Source organism: Salvelinus fontinalis, chromosome 2 (assembly GCF_029448725.1).
Source record: "Salvelinus fontinalis isolate EN_2023a chromosome 2, ASM2944872v1, whole genome shotgun sequence".
NCBI classification, from domain to species: domain Eukaryota; kingdom Metazoa; phylum Chordata; class Actinopteri; order Salmoniformes; family Salmonidae; genus Salvelinus; species Salvelinus fontinalis.
This window is the reverse complement of record NC_074666.1, coordinates 61,748,458-61,768,352: the sequence shown is the minus strand read 5'-3', so window position 1 is coordinate 61,768,352 and position 19,895 is coordinate 61,748,458. Positions and strand designations below refer to the sequence as shown.

General features: G+C 41.4%; 2 protein-coding genes across 2 annotated transcripts; both read right to left on the bottom strand.

Moving 5' to 3' along the window:
- Positions 1–351: 351 nt before the first annotated feature.
- On the bottom strand, positions 352–6,395 carry rdm1 (RAD52 motif containing 1). Its single transcript, XM_055943425.1, has 7 exons — positions 6,070–6,395; positions 5,347–5,526; positions 3,015–3,140; positions 2,297–2,462; positions 1,790–1,888; positions 954–1,033; positions 352–670 (listed from the first exon to the last, which is right to left on the bottom strand). The coding sequence occupies exons 1-7, from the start codon at positions 6,172–6,174 to the stop codon at positions 584–586; spliced, it is 843 nt and encodes a 280-aa protein (XP_055799400.1). The 5' UTR covers positions 6,175–6,395; the 3' UTR covers positions 352–583.
- A 3,638-nt stretch (positions 6,396–10,033) lies between these two features.
- LOC129822748 (somatotropin) lies at positions 10,034–14,208 on the bottom strand. The gene is made up of 6 exons (XM_055881132.1): positions 14,107–14,208; positions 13,536–13,675; positions 13,283–13,399; positions 12,400–12,555; positions 11,209–11,355; positions 10,034–10,585 (listed from the first exon to the last, which is right to left on the bottom strand). The coding sequence occupies exons 1-6, from the start codon at positions 14,114–14,116 to the stop codon at positions 10,523–10,525; spliced, it is 633 nt and encodes a 210-aa protein (XP_055737107.1). The 5' UTR covers positions 14,117–14,208; the 3' UTR covers positions 10,034–10,522.
- Positions 14,209–19,895: the final 5,687 nt, after the last annotated feature.

The following is a 19,895-nucleotide window of genomic DNA, read 5'->3' as shown; positions in this document are numbered from 1 at the left end:
GACTATTTGCATGCCCCCCTCTCCTCTTTTACACTGATGCTACTGTTATTATCTATGCATAGTCACTTTAATAACTCTACCTACATGTACATATTACATCAATTACCTCGACTAACCGGTGCCCCCGCACATTGATTCGGTACCGGTACCCCCTGTATGTAGCCTCGATATTGTTATTTTATTGCTGCTCTTAAATGTGTTTTTTTAAAAGGTATTTTTTACACTGCATTGTTGGTTAGGGCTTGTAGGCAAGCATTTCACTGTAAGACCTACACCTGGTGTATTCAGCACATGTAACAAATGTAATTTGGCTGCCCTCGTTTTCTCTCTAAAAGACACACCTAAACATAATAAGGAACGAACAACTTGTGCTTTTAATAAAATATTGAATTGTCAAAAGTTCCAAAACATTTACAGAATTTCAAAAGCATGTTATATGCAGTAGTGGTACATCACAAAACAATACATACTTTTTAAAGAATGTACCTGAAAAATTGTAACGGGAAATGCCAAGTTGTTCTTTGACACCAACTTAAACACAGTGAGTGCAGGTGAACACAGGTAAACTGTCTCCAGGTACATGTCACATGTTGACACTGAGGTCCCACGGTATATCCTCATTTTCCTCCTGGCCATCAGGGTCAAATTGGCTCCAGGGAATGTCATTCACCTGACAAAGAAATAAAAAGGACATTGATTGTCAATTGTCAATTACATATAATTAGTTACAGTAAGTCATAAAGTATACTACTAAAGTTATTATTACGTAAAGTTAACACCAGTGACTGTCCAGTAAAGTTGCCAATAATTTAAACTGCACTGGCAATTTTTATAAATACTACAATGACCAAAATACATACAAACTAAGCATCCCGCGTGGGTAGAAAACAATTAAAAGAATACAATGGTAATCTAATGTGTGGAATAATTGCTGTAAGAGAACAGTGTGGTACCTTTATGAGTCCTTCCAGATCCTCATCTTGTAGGATATCATCTCGCTCCACCCTGCATTCAACTACAACTTTCCCATTACCTGGAAGATATACATTTTTTTGTGATTACATTTGTATTCCCTTATGGCAGAGGATATCCCTGCCCATGCCTCTACACCTGGAAGACATTAAAATATGCCGAGCTGATATCTTCAAAATGATTCCAATGATTAGTTCACTTAGAGTTCAGGGCCTCGTTTCCCAGAGCCTTCGTAGCGTTAAGATCATTGTTAGAACCATCTTACGACATATATTTAGTGGCCAATCTGTTTCCCAGAGCCTTTGTTAGTACAGATCTATAACAACCTTTGCACATCTACGAGTCATCCAGACCACTCGTAGAAGAATAGACAAAGTGCGTCGCTAGATGTTTTTTGCCCTTCCGCGTCACTTTATTCATAGAAGATCTCTGCTAAACATAGAATCAAGATGTTAAGGCTAGATATCTATCAGACTGTGACCACCAATAACTTCAGAATGAAGTTAACTACAAATACAAAGTTGCCAAAGTATTTGCAATTGTTACAAACAAGTGAAAGAAAAAACAACGCTTGAAATGAAAACCGAGATGACTGCATTAAAAGATAAATAGGCTTCATGGGCCTATATATATTGAAATCATAGTTTTATTTTGCCACTAGGCTACGTATTGAAAATGTTGCCTCAATATGAGTCATGAACGACAAGATGTACGCAATGATGTGCCCAATCAACCGTATGGGAATACACTCAAGTGGTGGCGGGAGCTTGGATTGTCGTTTTCCGCGTCTCCCCAATTTAAATGAAGCTTTACTCACCCAGAACCAGCAGCAAAACCTTCTCGAAAGCGTCAACCGCTGCTTTCTCCCTGGCCCATCTCTGGAGCTTTCCTCTTTTTAGCAGGACAACGTCTGGACCTACGGCCCAAAACCATAGATAGGAGTTTTAGTGAAAGAAATGCAGATCATTTTCTAGCATGTGTTGACAGACTAGAGCTTTCACTTTCGCTGCACAGAACTAGTTATTTCATTACAAAGACACAAATCGTATCTTTTGCCCTCTATGTGGATCAGGAATGTTCTGAGAATAACACAGACGTTTTGGAAAGGCAATTAGAGATCAACACCTTTCAGTCAACAAGCCCCGAGTTGGGCAAAAGTATGTGTAGATTCTTGTCTATATTCTGTCAATATATTCTGTTTATTTTAAGGCCCTGTCACCACCATTTCACCTGGTCAAATTCCTGTACTTCACAAATAAAAGGTGATTCTCATTCTGAAACGCAACTTTCTCATAGAAACTGTGGCTGTTCTGCGGAATCTCACCGGTGCCCTCTACGGTCTCTTCGGCCACTCCGACGCCTCGGCAGCTAAGGCCATGCTGTGGGAAGGTGACGTCCATGATGCAGCCGTACTTCAGGGTAATCTCCTGAGGGTCACCAGTTGTGGTGGACGACATGCCGGCATCGTCACAGTTGGAGATGTCCTTCAGCTGTCCAGAGAAAGGAAGGATTCATTACATATTGTTGTTGTCTGATGAAAACCTTGTAACTACATTTTTGGCAATTATTATTATTATAATTTGAAAGCAGTAACTCCCCTCAATGTACTTTTGACTCAAGGACCAAGAAAATATAGCTTCTGAAGTTTCATAATTGTATGTTCTTTAATAGGAAAATAAGTAAATTTTTTCCAAATTTTCTGAAAAGTTTGTTTTGGATATATGAGCTTTTCATCATACAAGGACTGTAAACGACATGGTCCATATTCTATACAGCAGAAAGGATTGACGTCAAAAGTTGGGACCGAAGAAGATGTGTTACTTTAAAGTCTAACAACCTATCATCTGCTTGTGCTGTCAATCTTTCAAATGTCTTCATACATCCTTTAGGTCATTGGTCACACAAAGCTAACTAGCTAGCGATTTCACAATGGCTACACCCACCAAAACAAACAAACAAATATTGTATCTGTTGTATCATACTGTAACATAGTACTAGAACATAAAGATACACATCTGGGGGCACATCTTGCTACTCCTTACTGTAACAATGTGGGTGCTCCATCCATTAAAACCCAGGTAGTGATTGGCCAAGTCCTGACACTTGCTATGGCTCAGTGGCTTAGAGTTGTGAAGGAAGTTTGGGTACCGCTTTGTGCTCAGCTTTACCTGGAGAACAGACAGAGAATGTACAATCAGTTCTAAATGTCAATCATTACAATGGTTATGACTTCATGGTGAACAGTGTTTAGGGCAGAAAGTGAAGCAGAGCAGACCACCAGCAAGAGGCTGGTCTACAAGTCATCATGGAGTGGTGAGACATTGCCATCTACTGGTCAAAGTCTGGTATTAGTTATTGGTCAAGTGTTACTGTGAAGGTTCACAACAGCTGTGAGAAAAAGACTACTCTTGGGGCCTTGAAGTTGTTTTAACCCTGCTGTGTTCCGGTCGAATTGGAATTTATAAGTTCTCTCTGAAAAATGTAGTTCATTTAATCTGATTGTCATAAGGTTCCATGACTTTGTCCACACAGGGCATCTGAACACACCAAATTGATTTTTATGATGTTCATTACATTTTGGGTGTTTCATTTAACTTTGTACACCTGTGGTGTTTCTGGTCAAAAATGACTGGTCATTAGAAAATAATGAGTGAGACTACAATTAGTGTATAAAATTGGAGTTCAGAGACATGCCCATTCATCAGATGGACACACTTCCTCTCCCAGACCCCCACATGTTTGAGCACACACACACCTCACTCCCCTTCTTGGTTTCCCTAACCCTAACCAATTTGTAAGTCGCTCTGGATAAGAGTGTCTCCTAAATGACTTAAATGTAAATGTAATGTTTCCATGGCAACCCCCACCGGAACCTTTCTCCAATAGAATCTTTCCCCCATGGGAACTACACCTGTTGGCATTCTCACAAACAATCGCATTGTTTAAATAATATATAGAACTTTTCTCGCAGTTCTGGTATATAAAGCTTTTTTGAGGCCTTGCTCACAATTCATTCTGTGGCAACACAATGACCAAACAATATACTGTATGTGAGGCTCTTGATCATATCATATCTTTGATCATGACAGTGGTGAGGAGGAGAGAGTCCTTGTTAAACTTTGTTTAAAAACTTTGTTTAAAAAGTAGTCTGTGATAAATAGCACAACATGTTTCATCTGAGTACTTGTTATAGTCAAAATAATCCATACATTATGCTTTTTTTACTCAAAAACTAGTTGTATGAGCTTAGGTCAATGAGGCCTTCAGGACATAAATAGCAAATAGAAGTTCAAAACTTGTAATGTTCACAAGAACTTAAGTTGATAAAAAGACATAACACAACATTAGGTGATTTATAAATCCATAACAATACATATATTATCTTCAGCTAAAATGGGGAAGTCATTTTGGACCGGGAAGACAGAATTAATTAACATGAAACGAACACAACAGAATGGGAAAAAGTGATTGATTCAAAATATATACATATCACATAAGCAAGGATCTTATGAAATAATACAATTATAATACAATCAATTTGGAGAGTATTTTGATCTCTTTGGAATTGCTGTTTGTAAATAGATATGAGAACTTCAAGCACTAAATTATACAATAGAGTACCACCGTATGAGTCATAATACCCATAAAACCTAGCGGTCAACAAGGAATGGATCCAGATGTTTTTCCACCATTCATTTTCCCCATAGGTGATCTTAGAAACACTTCTAATAAGGGCTGTGTTTCATGTAGACTTACCCTGGCGAGACAATTTAATAACCATGTAAATCTCTAGGACAGGGTGAATTTTATCAATATATTTGCCTGTATTTAACCCCCAAAAATGAAACGCAAATTAAAAGCTAATGTGGCTATCATAAAGAACCACAAATGATCTGGACGAGACTGACGAAACAAGACAAAGGTAACAATCTCTGAATTAACTATCTAACGTTAGCTAAATGTAGTAATGAATAAAGTTTTTGTGCAAGTTTTAAATTGACACAATTCCTGTTAGCATAGGTGTCAGCTAGAGATGATGTGCAGGAGCTTGCAGGGATTTGTAGTTTTGCATGTCTACTTAAACGCTAATTAGCATTTTCAAATCTGAGAGTAAATAGCGCCTGATATATTGATAAGTCACCTTGTCCGAGAGAAATTTACATGGTTATCAAAACCTCACACCAGGGTAAGCCTACAAGAAACAAAGCCCTTAAGTGTTTCTAAAATCCCCCATGGGAAAATTAATGGTAGAAAATCCATTGGAACAATTTTCCTGTTTGACCGCTAGGTTTTATGGGTATTATGACACCTCCACCGTGGGGCTCTATAGTCTACAACATTTGAGTAAGTTTCTCTCTCTGAATGTTCCCTTACCTTCAAAGGAGAGCTCTGGAAAAAGCCTCTTCCATGTGTGGCTCTCTGTGCTTTGGATGCCTGGGCTGCGGAGAAGTACTTGACTAGGGCATAGAACCCTGGCTCGACCCCGGCAGCATTGGGACACACCTTTACCAGATACAGCGGTCCAAATTGACAGAATATGTTCCAGATGGATTCCTTTAAAATAATACAGTACATAATTTCAATTCATGGCAGGGAAAATCACGTATTAGCCTACTTTACATAGGCTGGCGGGTAGGAGCGCTGGGCAAGTAACCGAAAGGTTGCTGGATCGAATCCCCGAGCTGACAAGGTAAAAATCTGTCGTTCTGCCCCTGAACAAAGCTGTTAACCGACTGCTCCCCGGGCGCCGATGACCTGATGTCGATTAAGACACCCCCACACCTCTCTGATTCAGAGGGGTTGGGTTAAATACGGAAGACATTTCAGTTGTACAACTGACTATGTATACCCCTTCCCCTTTCTACCTTGCTCTCCTATCAAATATTTCGTATCAAAGTTGCATTCGTGTTCTACAAGTTAATTGTAACATGTAGATGTGTCCAAAACAAAGTCTTATAAAAGGCCTATACTATTAGATTTCTTTCATAAAACTTTTTTTTTTTAATTCTGGCGATTCTCAAACGTCATTAACTATACTAGATAATTAGTGTATTAATCACATAGCTAACAACTGTATAATTCATCAACGACACTTACGTAAATAAACGCGTCTGAGAATGTGGACTGAATATTCCAGACAAACAGTGTTTTGTTATTTTCAATGGGTACCCTGAACTCTATTACGTCCACCTCGACCTCCATTGCAGTAGTGAATTCAGTCTAGAGAAACATTATTACTGTAGGCTACTACTCTGCTCCGCCAACAGTGTTGCACGAAATGGTTTCAATTTTGCAGGTTGGTATTATTGTCCTCCTAGTAAGGTATTTTCTGGAGGATAGTATGAATCAATTTATCGCAGAAACTTTGATATGACGTTTACGTTGACTTCCGCACAAGAGCCTCTGAATTCCCCGCGCTGAAAACGTCATTCGTCACGCAGTAGAGTTTCTTCTTCTTCTATGGTATTATGGAGGTCCACAAACACACGTTAGAGTTGCATGCCGCCACTTACTGTATGGGGTGAAAACTTGGGAACTTTAATGCAGTAAAAGAAAGGCTGAAAAAAACATACTCATATAATTCCCACACGTTTTTACTAAAACAAACATCAACGTACTAATTTCAGTCAGTTTCAAATGTCTACTCAGATCCCCAAACACAAGCTCTGGGGCCTGAGAGGGAGGAGTATCTTCCAACAGTATTCCCTGCAATGTTTCAGCCGTGAAATTCTGAAGATCCAATAACCTTTTTGCCGCTTTCACAATGATATCCAGTTTCTTCTATGTTTTATTAGTTTGTCCTGTACAATTAATCACATGCACAATGAATGCAAAAAAATCCACCTTCTTCACCATTAGTATTTCGGCATCTTTTATCTGATGATCGACATCAACAGGCTGCTTGCTTGTCATCCACTGCCAAAGCTTCATCATCGCTACTCTCTTCTTCAACAATTTCCCTGTCTCCACATAGGAGACCTGCTTGACAGCCCTGAGCATCGTTACTTTGACCTCATTCACCCTAACACGGCACTCAGGGGACTCTGGAAAATGCTTCCCATCACAATTGCAGCATTGTGCATCCTCCGACTCTTCAACACTTATATTCCATCTGCAAATACTTGACACGTGGCCAAACTTTTACATGCATGACATTGCAGTGACTTTTGTACATACACTCGCACTGCATATCTCATATATCACAGCTTTACGTGGGTCAGGAGAGACTCTTCATCGAACAGACAGGTTTTCCTCCTTCTTTCCATTCACAACAAAGGTTATGTGACGTGCCCCAACTATTCCCGGCATGTTGTCCCTATACCATGAAGCCTCGATATCCAGCGAGAAGACACCTTTCTTCGGTGCCCTACTCTGAAAATACAACTCTCCACTTCGTACATTGAGAGTTTGTAGAGCCACAGAGCTTTCTCCTTCTGCTCTTTCGATGCCCATGAAATCACCATCATACCGCTCCTGGTCACTCTGACTGACTCCACCTTCCTCAATTTGTCCTTCACCATCTTCGTAATCGCAAAGGTCTCCCAAATAAACATCCTTATTCATGAATGGTACACCAACCAGAAACTGCTGTTCATTTCCAGCTTTAGCTCTTTTAGCTCAATTCTTCTTAATTACCGTGGTTCAGTCATTCTTACCAACTTTACTCGCGCCAAAAGAATCAAACACTGTGTCAGCTTCCGCCATTGCACGACCTGCCACCACCGGGCCAGATTCAAGTTTGTCCATCCACCTTCCATGTTCCTCTTCTCCGGAAACCATCATCCTTCTCGTCCTCTCGTTGTATCTATCTAGCGTCTCCATTCCATCCAATATTGCCCTCACTTGGCAAAACCAACAAGGTAGTTCAATCACCGAACAGTTGAGATAGCTGTAAATGTCAATGACAAACAACAGTTTACTAATTAAAGAATTTGAGAAAGCTCTGACTTTACTCCTACAGTAGATGTTCTGTACGCAACACGACCAATGAGTTCGAGCACGGGGCAGTGCTTACAGTTCTGTAACCAATGAAATTGCAAGTGCTGGGACACACCTTCATCTGGTTAAAGTTGGTTGAGTCCACCAAAGGGTTTGGAGTCACCCATGATCGAAGACCTGAGAAAAGTAAAATAATCAAATCGTTTTACCTCACCATTGAAGTCCCTTCACTAGAACCATTTTCAGAGAGGTTGGTAGGATAATTGTCTTTTGGCAATCAAGGTAAAATGTTCCTGAGGTAAAAAATTGAATATTGCCATCACATTCTATTTCCCGTCCCCTGGCTTTACAATTGGACTTGCTCGTGCCTTGCAGGGGAGCCTCACGAATCTGTGGTACACCACTGGTCATGGCATTGACATTAATGATGAATGATAAGTTATAACACAGCTACAAGTACTGAAGGTAAGTCCATAGATTGAGATATGGTGGGAGTTGATGTGGGGTGGCGTGGTGCTTTTGTAAATCTAAGATGCTGGTATGTCTAAGACTCTCAACTCACATTCATATAACATTAAAATGTTCATTATACTTCATGTATGGAACTTGTTAGTCATGATGCACCGATGCTATCCCTCTGACATCATCAGCGCCGCAAAAATCCATTGCCAAAGCCTGAAAGCGAGCTTCACGTCCACTGTGTGTCACGAATGTTGAATATAATTCAATTTGAACTTACTCTGACGATTGTCCATGGGGTTGGTTTATATATAGCGTGGAATTTGAGACAAAATATCTGAAGGAACATATCAATAAACAGGTCAGCTGCATACCCTCTTCCTCTCTGTCAAAAATAAAAGTCTGGAACAAGTTATGGCTTGCTTGCCAACATATGGCGCACTTGCAGGACTTTTGTTTTGACATGAGGTGTTTGACATGTTACATGCTGACCACACCGTTCACGTCGCGTGCGCGAGCATTGCAAAATAAATGTACACATACATGTTATTCAATTGTTGCACCCACACTGCTCACGCTCGCCAATGAGCATCTGCCCTAAAATAGAAGTCAGTTCTATTTGTGACGTTGAACACGGTGCAAATCCTGCCTCTCCCATCTCCTCATTGGTTTATAGAAGCAGATACCCACGTGCAATCACCTCATTGGTTATACCCACGTGGGTGATTGAAAGATGAACTGAGGTCGGTCGGTCGGTCGTCGTGGCAATACTATGAAAGTTAGATGCCAATCGCCATATAAAGTCCAAAGAAGAAAAAGCCTGGAAGGAGCAGAGATGACTGGAAACAATTCGGTTGACTGTTTTATGTGTGGATTAATTGTCAGAGTAGAGGTCCTTGTGAATTTTAGGTAAAATAACAACTCAACATTTATATCCCAAATTAGCTAGCAACAGCAAGCTAGCTAAATGGGACAAATTAGCTAGCAACAGCAAGCTAGCTAAATGGGACAAATTAGCTAGCAACTGCAAGCTAGCTAGCTAAATTGCCATAAATGTTTAATGCTTTTCGACCTATCCCCAAATTAATATAATTGGTTCAGAGTTTGTTTTGATATTTCAACCTGTGTGTCGTGATCGCGTTTGGTGTGGGAGGGACAAAATCAATTTGCACACGATGGCGCGCGTCCAGTCTGGGCATGGTGTTAGGCACCTGCAGCAGACCCACGTTTGGAAAGTCTGTTTACTAATATGTTCCTTCGGATATCTTGTCTCAAATTCCGAGGTATATAACAACCAACCCTATGGACAATCGGTAGACAAAGTTCGAATTGAGTTTTATTCAACATTCGCAACAGACAGTGGACATTCATGTTTTTGCCAATACAAATGTACTTAACTATGGGCTGGATTCAATCCGTATCGCTGAAGAACCGCGTAACATTTTTAAGGGAATTTCCGATTGAGCCGACATATGCAGTGTTTGCAGTGAATGCAGTCTCCGCGAACGCAGGAACATTGCCTTTACATTTCAATGGAGCGTCTGCGATACGGATTGAATCCAGCCCTAAGTTGTCCAAGGGACACCGTAGGAATGTTGGGGCTAGGAACTTGAAAAAAATGTTGATTTGAAAGATAATAAATAGTAGCCAAGAGATCATGTGCTGCAGAGAACAACAGCTTTATTGAAAAAAAACGAATCACTATTAGTTTCAAACAATATGATTAAGGAATGAAAATACTTAAAGGAAATTACTCTAAAATATATTATCCAAAAGCTTGGAGCTCTACAAGTTCCCATTTCACCCCTAAATATTAATGTATGCATAAACAGTAGCACCACCATGAATCATATATCTAAATAAGACATTTAATAACCTTTTCTATAAATGTACTAATCAATGGTAGCTCAGAGTAATAATAGATTCAATATAGAAAGTGCTGTTGTTGAATTCAGAGAACAAACTGAAAATGCCTGTAAACCCCTGGAGTCAGGCTCTACCAGATGCAAAATAAATCTACTCAAGACTAAAAAGCATGTTTAAAGGAGAATCTCAATTGAAAATGCTCTTCAGTGCAGGGCAAGGCCTAATCTGTATCTGGGAAACCGAACCCTGGAGACAGGCTCTTGCTTGCTGCCTCTCCAGCCCACGTCTACAGAGTGCAGTTGGCCTCCAGTGACTTCCTGCACTTGGCGACGGTCAGGTAGGTCTCGACCTCGGGGGGAAAAAGGAGAATGGGTTATAGTTGACACATTTTAATGTGAGTGTTCTAGGTCACTAGACCTTTCTCGGGAACAGTCTTGATCAATGAACAATAACAGTAATAATATATGGGTTAAAGACCCAAAGATACTGTTGGAATCAGCTAAACTTTGATCATTGAGATAGTAAATGAATGATAGGAAATGAAAGAAACTGGGTCATGTCAGAAGTGAATGGTTCTCTGAAGAAAAACCAATGGACATCTGTGGATTAGATGAGGGGTTGAGGTCAGGAGGGGAGGACAGATTCTCTAAAGGCAGTAATAAAGGTTTGTTATCCTGTTACCCTCTTTATTAGCTTCCTGTGGACCAATAAACTGTAAGGCTTGAAGAAGGAGGAGTGTTTTAAGTAGGATGTATATGACTGTGGAGTGAGAAATGTTTTGCTTGATTACAGCTGTGGTAAGAACCTCTGGGAAGAATTAAACTTGGTTAAAGCTTCTCTAGTGTCCGTGAGTTATTTACTCTGAGAAAAAAAAAGAACCTAACAATACTTTGCAATAGTGAACACAGAAAAACAACAGACTGTATATAATACAGGGAGGCACATAAAATTGAAGGCACCATGGTTTCACACCTTGTGCATGTCCTTCTTGAAGCAGGCCAACAACTCGTAGTTCCTCCTGACGTTTCCGTCGCCCCCCAGGTTCTGGTAGTAGTTCCCGTAGGGGGGCAGCTGCTGAGAGTCATTGTCATCCAGGCTTAGTACGCCATCCTGGCTCCCCTGTGGGAGACAGAGAGAGATGCATGGTGGGGTGGATGTGTGCATATCAATATTCGTTTATTGGGCCTTTCTGAAAGCACACATAGCAAAGGACACATGCATAAATGTCCTTGAATGGGCCGACATTCAGTTATTGAATGTGGTGTCACTGATATAGTCACTATTAGTGATGATAGATGAGGTCAGTTACCCCATCACAGTGTAACAGAAAGATCTGCTGAGAAGAGGCATACGTGGTCCTACACTATGCTTTCTGACTAGGAAAGCATAGAGGTCTTTCCCTTTCATGTCACTGTAAACCCCAATGTGCTGTCATTAATCCAAACTTTTTAGGAAACCCGTTGCACTTAATATACAGAATCTGACTGCAGTTACTTAAAGTGATTTTATAGTCATTACTCAAACCTATAGAGTCACCCTGTGAAGTGTCTGCGAAGTTACCCATGGCTGTATATGTTAGTGACAGAGACATGGTTGTTGTCATTCATTGTCAGTCCTGTGGCCTTCAAGTGAATTCCTAGGCAAATATTATCATTATAATTCAACTCTTTATAACAATACATTACTTATCTCATAAGACCTTATTTTGAGGCGTAGCTTTACCCTAATACAGTGGCCTGAAACTCATAGTTTACAGGCCACATCAGGCCTGCAAGTCGGGTTTGCAAAATTCTGGTAACTTATTCATCTTTGTGAAAATTTTGAAAAATGTATGTTATATATCTTTGTGTAGCATAAGATGAATCAATCACTCCATGTTCTGTACATGCAAAAACACAGATTGTTAAAAACAATTCCAAAAATATCTACCTGCAGTAGAGCATGCTGGGTAAGAAGTTAATTTGTTATAACTTTAAAAAATTGCATTGATGTGACTTCTCATTTAGTTTTGAGCCAGTACCACAAAAACATTTTATGCAAGAAGGACTTTTCATTGACTTTGAGTTCAACTTACTAGAAGTATTTGAGTTAAAAATGCCTTGGGGTTTACAGTGCACAAAGTGTGACACCACAAAAGGTCATTGTTCTCCCTCCTTTCTTTACCGTGATGAGCAGGTTGATGCCCACTTTGAGGTCGCTGAGCTTCTCAGAGATCTGGTTGGAGTTTCTGACCATGAGGCTGTTGGAGATGGTCAAGGTCTGGCTAGGGTACTCCCAGGATTCAATCAGACGGTAAGAGATGTGGAGCAGCTTCAGGACCTGGGTGTGAAGATGCAGAGAAACCACAGATTATTGGAAAATTAAGTTGTATTCTACAGCTTGAGATGCCCTATTTACATGATTGAGTGAAATACTTTTGGGGCTGGTTTCCTGTACAGAAAAGCACAAAACTGAGAATGTAGACATAGACAAACCACTGATTAGAGAGTGATGGTTTTACTTGCAATGATTGTGATATGTGGTTGTTTTACCTACCTTAGTTGAAGGCACTGAGGTATAGCAAACCCGGCTAAACCCTAACCAAGCTGGGACAATTGTGTGCCGCCCTATGGGACTAACAATCACAGCCATTTGTAATACAGTCTGGAATCGAACCAGGGTCTGCAGTGACGCCTCTGGCACTGAGATGTAAGTGCCTTAGACTACTGCGCCACTCGAGAGCCATGCATGATGCTGCCTCTGCTTGTCATTGTAAATGAGAATTTGTTCTTAACTGACTTGCCTAGTTAAATAAAGGTTAAAAACAATTAAAATAAAAAAAGATATAAATTGGAGTTTATATAATTGGTGGTCTGCTTGCCCAATAACTAATGACTAAGTTCTATTGATTGTTCAAATTGAGATGCCCTGTTATTTATTTTGGAATCATGCATCATGGAGGAGTTCATATTTAAGGTGAATAGCAGAGTGGAACTGTCACGATTTTACACTTTGATATGGTTTTAAAGGGCATAACATGCGTAATTGTCTCAGCCAGGTTACTTACTGAACTCTTCTGAGTCTCGTGCTTGTCGATTGGGCTCACGATGGAGTCGGAGTTACAGAAGTCCAGCAGGAATATCTTGTTCAGCTGTCTGCGTTCATCAGGCAACAGGGTAACTTCCTGCACAAAATCACAAAGAAGGGAGAGAGATTTTTTAGCCACAAGGGTTGTGTGAAGAGGATACTGTCTACAAGAAGAAGAACAATCATTGATACACTATTTGATATGTCAAAAGAAGATTCAAAAGCTGTCTTACAAAGTCATTGAACATTTTCTGAGCCATTAGGTGGAGATGTTGCACCCGGTTGACCGCGATGTTGAAGAGCCGTTGGTTTTCCATCGCTGCCCCTTGACTCAGAAAACAACTGACCAGTAAGACTGGCAACAGCAGAAACACTAAAAGAGAGATGAAATAAGATAAGAAATGTATAAAGCGAGTAAGTCGAATTATGGTGAGATACATTAGTAAGATATTTTCAGCCTTTGTACACCAATAGCCTAGCGGTTTAGAGCGTTGGGTCAGTAACTGAAAGGTTACTGGTTTCAATCCCTGAGCCGACTAGGTGAGAAATCTGATGTGCCCTTGAGCAAGGCACTTAACCCCAATTGCTCATGTAAGTCGCTCTGGATAAGAGTGTCTGCTAAATGACTCAAATGTAAATCTAATAGATCACATAGCTAGGTTGTTAAAGCAAGTGGTTCTGTGTCAGAAGATTATAACCTCATAGCAGTAGAATACTTGTTCACTTTTCTCTGCCGTGTTGGCCCCTGCCTCAGTGATGAAATGTGTAAGTTACATTGTACTAAATGAAAAAAAGCAGGCTTACCTTGTCCCATTTTTACTCTTAATTGCCAAGGATGGTTATTTCACTTGAAAGTGCGGTGGTCGGTTGAGTATGTTGCCGTTTGTTTGGGACCACTGTTTTTATAGATGAGGAATCCATGTTTTAATGTATCAACGGGAGAAAACACGAGATTTTCATCCATTTACCACCTTTCATTGATAGGACCTGTTTTTGTATGTGATTGTGGAACAATCCCTATAATGCGTCAAAATCAATCATACATTTTCCCATGAGTTTGGGAAGAGGGGAGGTGTCCTAAAAAACAACTTACTTGATGACTGAACGAATTAGGGTCAAAACACATACAACACAAACCTCTGTTGTCTAGGACATAGTGAACGGACACAAGTTACACACACACACACACACAACACTGGTTATTCTGCCATTCCGCTGTGGTACTGTAGATAACAGGCAGTATGACAAGAAATGTATTATATCGCTTCTTTATTAGCACCAATATTTCATTGTTTAATGTCAAATTGAATGCCCTATGGCATTAGCACTTAGTCAAAGTCCTCAGAGTAGACACACAGAGAAGGACTCGAGACGCACGTGTTAGAATGTATCGTTTTTTTGTTTCCATTCAGACAGGGTCTTGTTACCATTGACACACACGACATAAAGAGTCCCTTGATCAATAACAGACTGTGAAATACCCAATCCTTTTTCTTTTCGTGTGAGAGCCTTTGTTATACCCGACGAAGATCCGTTCAGTAATCGAAACACTGTCAATAAGCCTAGTAAAGGTATCTATTGGAGCAAGTGTGTAGGCCCTACTTTATTCGTTGATTGATTGATTGATTTGTTTCGGGGGGGAAAAATCTATATGCTGTTAGAAAAGTACACATCTCAGAGGATAACACATGAATGCTTTCAGCCTAGCAGCATGTGTGCTCGACGACACAATGTTACCAGCCCAAAGCCTACACTCTGTTTGTGCCGCACCACCTTGCTGTATTGTTTACGATACACATGCAGGTGTAAGGTGTCACGACACCTATAAAGGTTACCTGGTCAATAGTCATGACAGTAATGAGATCATGTCAGTGTGGCGTACGGGGAGAGTAGACTGTTCCGGTGTGAACATGTTCAACCTAAGTTGTAGGTCCATATTCAGCGTTCAGGACACGGAGACGTGCTGAATGTCAGGCTAGGCCCAGCGCTGTCCTAATCCTTTCCTGGCGAAAACAGAAATCGATCTGCTAACCCGCATCACTTTAGAAGGGCGGCAGCAAGTGCATTTACTGACCTCATTACCTTGTTGAATATTACAATGGTTCGTTTCGGCCACACTATCTGATTGGGTGTAGGGATGACTTGTTTTGAGAGTACAGCAGATCAAAAATACTGTATGTACAGCAGGTGGTCGATAAAGATTTTGTTCCATCAACCAACATCTCATCATCTGGGCCCATTGTAGGATACGTATTGTCTGTAGCAAAATGTCAAAAATCACTCAAAGTTCAGTTGTTGTTTATGTTTAGTCATATACTGTATCAGTGGTTCCTAAACTTCTCTTTCCTTTTTACCCTTTTTGATCCTTGTGGAAAATCCACATGATTTTCACATGTGAAGTGTTTAAAAAACACATGTTTTCATGGGATCACGTGACCTCATGTGAAGTTAATGTGATACCACGTGACAACATGTAAAGCAACAGGTGATAACATGAAACTGCACATGTGAGGACAAGTTGTCACATGTGAAGTGTTCCAAAAACACGTTCTTTATTTTCCACATGTGAAATCAAGTGTTCTTTCTGCATGGGGATTCTCACCAACTCTCTCCGTATGTTATCTTACTCAATCGGCTGTATGGCCTCACACCCATTTATGTTTTAGCATGTTTCAACTGATCTGGATTAGCCAATTTACAAATGAACTGAAAATTATCCTCGAACATTATTATCACGCTACAGACGAAAGATCCTCTACATTACAGAACATTTCCTGCGTAGGTATTGGGCGACACTGTTTTGAGCAATACACACATGAATAATGTAAGTCTATAACACAACATGTAGGAAGGTATTACACTCTACAGCTGCATCGGGGCTCCCTTGGCTTAACCTGCCAAATCCTTTGAACACGTTTGTCATGACTGAGTGTGTGAGGTTCATGTTAAATGAGTGTGTGCCCCTTTAAGAGCGCACACGATTTATGGGAGAGGTAACTTGGAGGAAGACAGAGACCATCAAATGTAAGAGTATAGGATAGAATGTAAATAAACGAGCCCGGGGTTTACTAAGAACAGCTACACAGAGTGGAGTATGTCTACGTACAGCTGCATGTGCTTATGGGGTTGCCACATATAACCGTTGTGATGGGGTTGCAACTCACTTCAACTCTGCCTGGGCCTCTGTGCCACATCACACTGACCTTATAGGAAGGAAGTGTAATGGCGTACTATAATACCTCTCCGGTGAAATGAAATTACGTTGAACCAACGTGGACAAGACGTTGTTTTGGCGTCTGTGCCCAGTGGGTTGTCTTGTTACACTTACCTAGATATAGTGCTTGGATTTACATCAAGGGGATAGACGTGAGCTACCTCTACACTGTTTTAAGGAATGAAACTGCAGCTAGGTGCCAGTGGGTGATTATATCACTCAGTTCAGCCTCAGCTGCTCAATTCCAATGAAACGGCAAATGGCATCTCCCCAAGGCGAGGTACACGACCCTCCACCACTCTGTGTCAAACAAGCCTGTGAGACCCAGACGCAATCAAAGATGATATGCACATCCAAAACTTGAACCTGAAACCCTGACAATGACTTGGAGCGGAAAAGTCCATGGCCCCCATAGCAAACACCAATGCTTCCCCACCCTCCCATCCCCTGGCAAAGAGTGACCGTCCCTGGCCCCTGGCCCCTGGAGTCTCGCAGTGTTTGGTCCCAGGCCAAGATGTCTTCATGCCTTCTATGCTATTCAGTCCCCTGTGCCAGAGACTATAGCAGGAGCTACATGAAGGAATGGCAAAAGCAATGGTCAACATTTGAGATTTGTCCTAATGGAAAATTGTGCAACATTTTCCCTTTCTTTAGATCTTGCCGTTCACAGATTGTATCTTCCTCCCTTGACCATTCATGTGGACATTTTGTCAAATCCATTGCGCAGAATACTGTTTTAACTTGCAGTGGCTCAATATATTGTTATTTCTACAAGGTGTGTTGAGTGTGTGTCAGGAGAGAAGTGTCTCTGAGAGCGCTATCACCAAGTTAACCTGTCAGAGGTGTCTTCAGTTTGACAGGACTTGCAGTTCTATCATTGGCCCCCAGGTGGCAATTGATTCAACTTTATGAGAGGGAGAGAGAAAGAGAGAGGATAAGTGCATGGTCAGAGGGGCAGGGTTTTACCTTGCGAATACTCTTATGTAAATCAAATGTCAGCTCCTGATATTGATTCGCAGTTTCTGTTCTTGACATGCTACGGTTGTGCAGTTGATACACGTCGAAAATCTCATTCCAAAATGATGGGCATTAATATGGAGTTGGTCCCCACTTTGCTCCTACAACAGCCTCCACTCTTCTGGAAAGGCTTTCCATTCGATGTTGGAACATTGCTTCGGGGACTTGCTTCCATTCAGCCACAAGAGCATCAGTGAGGTTGGGAACTGATGTTGGGCGATTAGGCTTGGCTCGCCGTCGGCGTTCCAATTAATCCCAAAGTTTTTCGATGGTGTTGAGGACAGGTGTCTGTGCAGGCCAGTCAAGTTCTTTCACACCTATCTCGACAAACCCTTTCTGTAAAGACCTTGCTTTGTGCACAGGGGCATTGTCATGCTGAAACAGGAAAGGGCCTTCCACAAACTGTTGTCACAAAGTTGGAAGCACAGAATTATCTAGAATGTCATTGTAGCGTTAGGATTTCCCTTCATTGAAACTAAGGGGCCTACCCCGAACCATGAAAAACAGCCCCAGACCATTATTCTTCCTCCACCAAACTTTACAGATGGCACTATGCATTGGGGCAGGTAGTATTCTCCAAACCCAGATTAGTCCGTCGGACTGCCAGATGGTGAAGCATGATTCATCATTCCATAGAACGTGTTTCCACCGCTCCAGAGTCCCAATGGCGGCTAGCTTTGCACCATTCCAGCTAACGCTTGGCAGCTAACACTCATGGTGATTTCAGGCTTGTGTGTGGCTGCTCGGGCATGGAAATCCATTTCATGAAGCTCCCGACGAACAGTTATTGTGCTGACGTTGCTTTCAGAGGCAGATTGGAACTGGGCAGTGAGTGTTTCAACCGAGGACAGACGATATTTATGCGCTATGCGCTTCAGCACTCGGCGGTCCCGTTCTGTGAACTTGTGTGGCCTACCACTTCGCGGCTGATCTGTTGTTGCTCCTAGAGGTTTCCACTTCACAATAACAGCATTTACAGTTGACTGGGGCAGCTCTAGCGGGGCAGAAATTTGACAAACTGACTTGTTGGAAAGGTGTCATCCTATGACAGTGCCACGTTGAAAGTCACTGAGCTCTTCAGTACAGGCCATTCTACTGCCAATGTTTGTCTACGGCGATTGTATGGCTGTGTGCTCAATTTTATACACCTGCAACGGGTGTGGCTGTACTAGCCAAATCCACTAATTTGAAGGGGTATCCATATACTTTTGGCCATGTAGTGTATTAGCCTAACTCATGAGATTTGTTTTCATCCTGATCAAATGTAGCCTACTAAACATTCTACTCCAAAGAGTGAACGTCAAAGACAATGTCCAACCTGAATTTTGATTCTTCACAACCACCAGGACTTCCATCACCACTGCCCGTCTTGAACTTCGATGAAGATCTTTCAGCAGAATAGAATATGAGGATGTGATACTATAGAATCCCCTATCGGCATCCAGACACAGAGCTGAGGAGCAGCAAGACAAGCAGTGGGTCATTTCAAATGACAAGACCTATATTGACACTCCGGTCAGAGAATGTGCTTACGCTGCTCTGTGCTCACTATCACCCTTGGCATCTTAAGAGAGGATACCGTTCAGGGGCGTATTTAAGTGTGGGAAGACTACCAGGCTTCGGTATTTGCTGGCACGTGTCCAATGTCTTCCAGAGTGTTCTGCAGGGTCCTGTAAACGTGCTGTGACACCCAGCGACGTCTCCTGTCCCCATACTCTGTTATCCGATCAATCAACATGTTGTTTATGGTTGGTTGGTTGATGGACAGGGACAGGGACGTCGTCACGACCGGGCTTGCGGGGCATTAGCCCTGAATGATTTTGGGTCAACCCTGAATCTTTGTGCTGCTGCTGCTGAAAACTAATATATACACTGAATGCGTCACTTAGTTCATAGAACCATGGTTACGTGAAACTCCCAAAGTCATCCAACCGTTATGATTACATGTAAAGCAATTGCCGTGTGTGGTCAACTAGATGGTCATTTGTTAGCTAAGTTTGGCTGAGTGCTCATGATCATTCACCGAGCGAACTGAAAGCAATGCAGATCTTCTCTACACACACAATTAGGCCTATATAGCCTACCCGATGAGCTTCCCTAATGTTTTCCTGAACTTTCCAATACTTTTCTGATGCATTTTAGTCACACAGCCTACTGACCACAATCCATTGAATTAATACTACGTGTTGATTATTTTGAAAATACCACACCAGAGAGCATAATTTAGCCACAGATGATCAATAGCTTCTTTAAAAAAATGTTTTGCTGTTGATTGTGTTTTGTCACATCGTCAGCGCATGTAAGCCTATTGTCGGGAAGCCGGCAACTGGGCAGCCCACGGGAAATATCAAACAGCTGATTG